The 6735-nt window shown below is 50.3% G+C and overlaps 1 protein-coding gene across 1 annotated transcript; it reads right to left on the reverse strand.

Annotated features, from left to right (window-relative positions):
- Positions 1 to 3260: 3260 nt before the first annotated feature.
- On the reverse strand, positions 3261 to 6126 carry LOC119272354 (reticuline oxidase-like). Its single transcript, XM_037553860.1, has 6 exons — positions 4633 to 6126; positions 4284 to 4436; positions 4032 to 4199; positions 3658 to 3753; positions 3446 to 3571; positions 3261 to 3350 (listed from the first exon to the last, which is right to left on the reverse strand). The coding sequence occupies exons 1-6, from the start codon at positions 6124 to 6126 to the stop codon at positions 3261 to 3263; spliced, it is 2127 nt and encodes a 708-aa protein (XP_037409757.1).
- Between the last annotated feature and the right edge of the window lie 609 nt (positions 6127 to 6735).

Consider the following 6735-nt stretch of genomic DNA (forward strand, 5'->3'; position numbering starts at 1 on the left):
AGGCTGCAAGAATGCTAAGTGCGGAGGAAGCATCTCAGGTATTCTTAAAGAGCAAACAAGATCAGCTAGGTTATCTGATACAAGTAACATTGAGGATTGAGAAGGGCTTGGCCACCCTAACTCAGAATCAGGAGAGCTTGGAAAGGATTGTTGAGACAAAATTCTATGATCTTGACCTCAAGGTGATTGAGATACAGACTGCAGTTGAGCGGCTCCAGGAGGAAGCAGAAGAGAAGAGAGGGAAGGCAACTACGGATGCTTTTCAGCGTGTGCCAAGGAGTCAGAGGTCAGCTGTAGTGCCAGTATCATATACAAGAGCTACTTCATCTGCACCAGCAACGACAGCTTCAGTGCCACCTCCAGCACCTGCTCCATCAGCTCCAACCACATCAACTGATGCCTTCGTCCCTGGAGTTCTCTCTACACCACCTCCGGAAGAGCAAGCCTAAGAGACGCATAGCACTATGCATTTTCGAACTTTTTGGTAACTTGTTGCCAAAGGGGGAGAAATGTATAGATCATAGGCTTTGAGAGAGAGAGAGTGTGTTTAGCTTTTGTGCCTCTCTTGCATTTTGGTTGAACTTTATTGTGTGCTTTTTTGATACTTTATGTCTGTGTGAGATACTTGTATAATTATGTGTTTGATCATATGCTACTTTAATGTTTGCTTGGATGACACTATCCTTTATATCCTTATATGATCATTCACTTTTCTTGGTGATGAGTGCATGTTTTAATTCATATGATTTTCAACACTCCACCAAGATGTATGTGACATGGAAGAGTGACCCATGATCCTAATCGATTGTGCATTTGCATTCAAAAGCAAATCTTAAATAGTGCACAAATTTAGGGGGAGCTCTTGCTTATCACATACTTCTCAAAGCGATGATGTATTTCAATCTTAGTATCATTTGTCAAAGCTTTGATCTATATGTTGTCATCAATTACCAAAAAGGGGGAGATTGAAAGTGCAACTATCCCTGGGTGGTTTTGGTAAATATTAACAACATATAGCTCATTGAGCTAATGCTATTTCAAGATAAATATTTCAGTAAAGTTCAATGATTGGCATGGCATGGATTAGGATTGTGGACCCCTCAAAATGCTAAGGACAAAGTTTACTTTTAGTGATCCAAGATCACATTGAGTCCATAGTAAAAGCCAATACTATTAAAAGGGGATGAGGTGTTGCTTAATGGCTTGCTTGCTCAAAATGCTTAGTGATATGCTCCAAAAACCCTCAACCACTTTCTCATATCCACATATGTCCCAAATCAAAAGTCAAACTCGGCCCCACCGAAATGTTCTATCCAGCGCCACCGAGTTCACTTGACATAGCAACTGCCACAAACCCTAGTCACTTCGGTCTCACCGATAGGGATCTCGGTCTCACCGAGACGGGATTGCAAACTCTCTGTTTCCCTTCGTAACGTTTTGGTCCAACCGAGATGAGCGATCGGTCCCATCGAGTTCACAATGCAAACTCTCTATTTCCCTTTCGTAACGTTTCGGTCTCACCGAAATGAGCGATTCGTCCCACCGAGTTTGCCTGACCAACTCTCTGGTTAGCTTATTACCAAAATCGGTCCCACCGAGTTTGTGTAATCGGTCTCACCGAGATTACGTTATGCCCTAACCCTAATGAAATCGATCCCACCGAGTTGACATGTCGGTCCCACCGAAAAGCCTAACGTTCACAGTTTGAACTAAATCGGTCCGACCGAGTTTTCTGATCCGGTCCCACCGAATTTGGTAAATTGTGTGTAATGGTTATATTTTGTGTGGAGGCTATATATACCCCTCCAGCCTTCCTTCATTTTGAAGGAGAGCCATCAGAACGTGCCTACACTTCAGCATTCATTTTCTGGGAGAGAACCACCTACTCATATGTTGAGACCAAGATATTCTATTCCAACCATTTGAATCTTGATCTCTAGCCTTCCCCAAGTTGCTTTCCACTCAAATCATCTTTCCACCAAATCCAAATCTGTGAGAGGGAGTTAAGTGTTGGGGAGACTATCATTTGAAGCACAAGAGCAAGGAGTTCATCATCAACACAACGTCTATTACCTTTTGGAGAGTGGTGTCCCCTAGATTGGTTAGGTGTCACTTGGGAGCCTCCGTCAAGATTGTGGAGTTGAACCAAGGAGTTTGTACGGGCAAGGAGATCGCCTACTTCGTGATGATCTACCCTAGTGAGGCAAGTCCTTCGTGGGCGATGGCCATGGTGGGATAGAAAAGGTTGCTTCTTCGTGGACCCTTCGTGGGTGGAGCCCTCCGTGGACTCACGCAACCGTTACCCTTCGTGGGTTGAAGTCTCCATCAACGTGGATGTACGATAGCACCACCTATCGGAACCACACCAAAAATCTTCGTGTCTACATTGCGTTTGCTCCTTCCAAACTCCTCCCTTTACCTTCATGTGCAATGCTTTACATTTCGCTGCTATACTCTTAGACTTGCATGTGTAGGTTGATTGCTTGACTTGTGTTAAGCTGTTAAAATCTGCCAAGACTTAAAATTGGGAAAAGGCTAGATTTTTATTTGGTCCAGTAGTCTAATCACCCCCCTCTAGACATACTTTCGATCCTACACATAGGCCTAAGCCGACGGCAGCCGTTGGCTTAGACCCGTCGGCATAGATTACGCCAGCGTAGTCTTGTCAGACCGTTGGCACAGATATGTCGTCGGCATAGAGACCTATGCTGACGGCTTTCGTACAGCCGTCGACATAGATTGACCATTGGCGCCGATTTTCACAAGAGGACAGTTGATGGCGCCGTCACCGTGACAGCCCTATCACAGGAGGCCACATGTCAGGGCTAAGCCGACGGCCGTCGGCTTAGCCCTGACACGTGGCATTCGCTGGGCGTCCCTAGCAAAGAGGTAAGCCGACAGCTTGGCCGTCGGCTTATCCCTGACACATGGCAACACCTGGTTCACTTGGGCATGGCATAGTTCTGTTCTATTTTTTTAATATGCTCTATTTTTGCCATTTCTATTCAATTTCACAGCATTTAAAGACACAAATATGACAAAAACAATATATAGACAGAAATATGACAGATCACCAACATCATCATCTAAAGATCACCAACATCATCATCATCATCATCATCATCATCTAAAGATCAATATCATCATCGACGAAACTTCATGAACATAAGTATGAGACACAGACATCATCATCGTCATCTAAAGAACACTAAGAACTACAGAACATGGAAAGTATGGCATGACATGCATGGAACACATCATCAGCCAAGACGGGTATCGTCGTCGTGAGCACCGCCGAGACCAGCACCACCTTGCCAGAGCGGAGTGACTGGAGTCGAGCCACCGGTCCCCTACATGTTTGAAATGAGATTGTAAGGGTAAATATGATATGATAGTGTTGTATGAACGAGCACTAGTTTGTCAGTAATTAGGCAAATGTACTAACCGGAGTCTCACTGCCTAGTGCCACCCATTCATCGAACGTGGACACGTGTGGGGGTTCTCCAGCAGGTGATGGTGCGGGTCCCATTTGTGGTTGATCCGTGCAGTTGGTGCAAGACGCCAGCATTGCCTGGATGTCAGTTAACCAAGCAAATCAGAAGGTCAGAAGAAAAGAAAGTGCAAATTTTAGCTTGATTCTAAGAGGGCAAAACTAACTGCCATCATCTGACGGTTGTAATCCTCGTTTGCCTTCACTCGTTGCAAGTACTCCCGCACATTGAGATTCCTAAGCTCGACAAAGGCTTTATATGCCTACAAAATTTAGGTTGTTTCCAAGTGGGCAATGCTGAAAATAAAGTGAGAAAGTGAGAAAGTGAGAAAGAAAGAAGATAAGGGGAAATACTTAGAGCATGCTGGCGGGCTAAGAGAGGCTGTGAACGCCCCGTACCCTCGCACGGGCTCGGATTGGTAGCTCCAAGCCGTGTGTAGAAGACAGAAGGAGTGATCAAGCCATCGAAACACGGGTAGCGGCCATGGTACTTCGGCTGGATGGCCACCACCGCTGTGTCGTCGATCTGAGATTGGATGACGTGAGGAGCATCCGGACCAGGCAGATGCAATTTCTCAAACTCCTTGTAAGTCTCAAGGTGCTCCTCGGTCTTGCCGTAATACTCGCTCTCGCATTCCTTGCGATCACTCCGCGCACGGGCCAGCTTCCACAACTCCATGTCTGAGAGCGGCCTCTTCAACTTGTCCTCCTGCAACGTCAAACAGAAGTTAGCCATACATAAAAACATGACGGTAAAAAGAAGAAAAAGAATACATCATGCATATAGATATACCTTCATGGCCTTGAAGCCCCAGTGGTTCCTGTTTTTACGGTTAGCACGGTTCTTACTACTCTTGGCAGCAAACTCTGCATTGTCACCGAGCCATTTATCCACCAAAATCACCCATCCATCATTCTTTCCGAAGCACCATTTAGGAATAACCACCTAAAATAATGGAAGCATGACATGTCATGTATCATGGAGTTATATATCATTCGTTATTGGGTATACATATCTCCTCACGGCCAGATTTATTATTTCGCAAACATCATGTCTACTCCTCGGCTCTAATATTCAAGGGAGGGATGCTCTGCGCGTTGTTGAACACGTTGCCAGGATCGACCACCGTCTTAGCACGGACCAGCCGGTCGAAGTTCCCTCCGAAGTACGCCTCCCCCCAGGACGACCTCGCACGAGCCACCGCCTGCGCGGACGAGCCACCGGCAGCCTGCGTCCAGTTGTTCACGCCCAGATCGAGATCGAGGTAGTTCACGTACGCAGCGCGGGGATCCTTGGACACGTAGGGGGCCATGAACTTGTAGAACGACCTGAGCCATCCGATGAACTCCTCCGCGCGGGCCACCTCCGACCGGTTCCAGCTGACGCCGTACTGGATGCTGTACAGGTTGCCGGCGCGGTGCGGGAACGGCGTCTCGGCGCTACGGACCCGCGCCATGGCGCCGCCGTAGGGGTCCAGCTGGATGGACCCGGTCGGCCCGGTCGACAGATGCCGGACGATCTCGGCCATGTCGTTCCTCCAGATCGGTGCCTGCACGTAGTCGGACTTGCTCTTGGAGTACTGCTTTGGCTGGCGCCGCCGGTTCGGCAGGTCCTCCACCGTGCTCAGACCGGCGAACTTGGCCGTCGACTCGACCCAGCTCATTTCTGAGAGGTGTCGCTCGGTCAAACCTAGCTCAGGAAAGCTTTGGCTGAGAACCGACAACGCATGGTCTTTTGACGCAAGCACTTGACCGGTGAAGGAGATGGAGACGTTGCCGTCCGTCGACCCGGTTGGAGCATACACGGAGAGATAAAACTCGTCCGGTAGATTGGGCCCGACATACTGCCACCTGTGAAGCAGCCCGGCTATGAGCTCGACCGGACCGGTCCGGCCGACGGTGAACGCGGTCCGGAGCTTCCAAGCGTACACCACACCCCAGCTCCCGCCGCCGCCGCCTCGGATCGCCCAGAACACGTCGTCGCCCATTGAGCTCCGGTCAAGGACTCTGCCGTCCGGAGTGATGACCGCCGCATCCAGCACGTTGTCGGCGGCAAGCCCAAATTTCCGGGACAGAAGCCCGAACCCGCCGCCGGAGACGTGCCCCCCTAGACCAGTGGTCGACCCCGACCCGGCTGGCAATGCTAAGGAGTAGCTCGACCGCCCCACGGCGTAGTACAACTCGCCCAACGTCGCTCCCGATTCGGCGGCCCAGGCCGTGGCCGAGCCCGGCTCGACCCGGACGCGGTTCAGGTTCGCGAGGTCGACCAGCACGAAGGGCACGTGGTTCTCCGTGGTGTAGGACAGCCCCTCGTAGCTGTGCCCGCCGCTACGCACGCGGATCGCAAGCGATCTGGCGCGTGCGCACAGGATGGCTCGCCGCAGGTCATCCCTCGACTCCGGGAGGACAATGGCAGCGGGCCCGGCGACGTTCGGGAGCGTGAACCGGAGGTTGAAGATGGAGGAGTGGAGCAACCCGGCGTAGCCCGGTGATGTGGGCACGGAGAAGTTGCTGACGCCGTTGGAGACGAGGCAGGAGGAGAAGTTGCTCGCTGTGGCCGCCGCGCCGGAGCATGGGCTCCGATGAAGTGACAAGAGGAGGCAGACCAGCTGGAGAGTCGTCGATATGGAACGCATTGTCTTTTGGTGAGATGGAGAGATGCTCGTTGATGTATGTAGGTGGTTTGTGTCTGGATTGAAAATGGTTGTAGTTTAGTAGTTAGTTTCCATGGAAGTTTGGCAATAAATCAAGCTACTTCGTCAAGGACGGCGGTGCTTACTGCCATTGTGATATACCATATGGCATATGTGTCGTGGTTCTAAGCCTGACAGTAGAGTGGGGGGTAGGTATGGAGAGGCAAAGGTTGTAGACACAAGAGATGTACGAGTCCAGGCCCTTCTCGGAGGAAGTAAAAGCCCTACGTCTCGGAGCCCGGAGGCGGTCGAGTGGATTATATGTATATGAGTTACAGGGTGCCGAACCCCTCTGCCTGTGGAGGGGGGTGGCTTATATAGAGTGCGCCAGGACCCCAGCCAACCCACGTAGGAGAGGGTTTAAGGTGAGTTAAGTCCGGGGCGTTACTGGTAACGCCCCACATAAAGTGTCTTTACTATCATAAAATCTACTTAATTACAGGCCGTTGCAGCGCAGAGTGCCTCTTGACCTTCTGGTGGTCGAGTGAGTCTTCGCGGTCGAGTCCTTCAAGGCAGTCGAGTGTGTCTCTCGTTGGTCGACTGGAAGGTGAC

This window comes from Triticum dicoccoides, chromosome 3A (genome assembly GCF_002162155.2).
Source record: "Triticum dicoccoides isolate Atlit2015 ecotype Zavitan chromosome 3A, WEW_v2.0, whole genome shotgun sequence".
Classification (NCBI taxonomy): Eukaryota; Viridiplantae; Streptophyta; class Magnoliopsida; order Poales; family Poaceae; genus Triticum; species Triticum dicoccoides.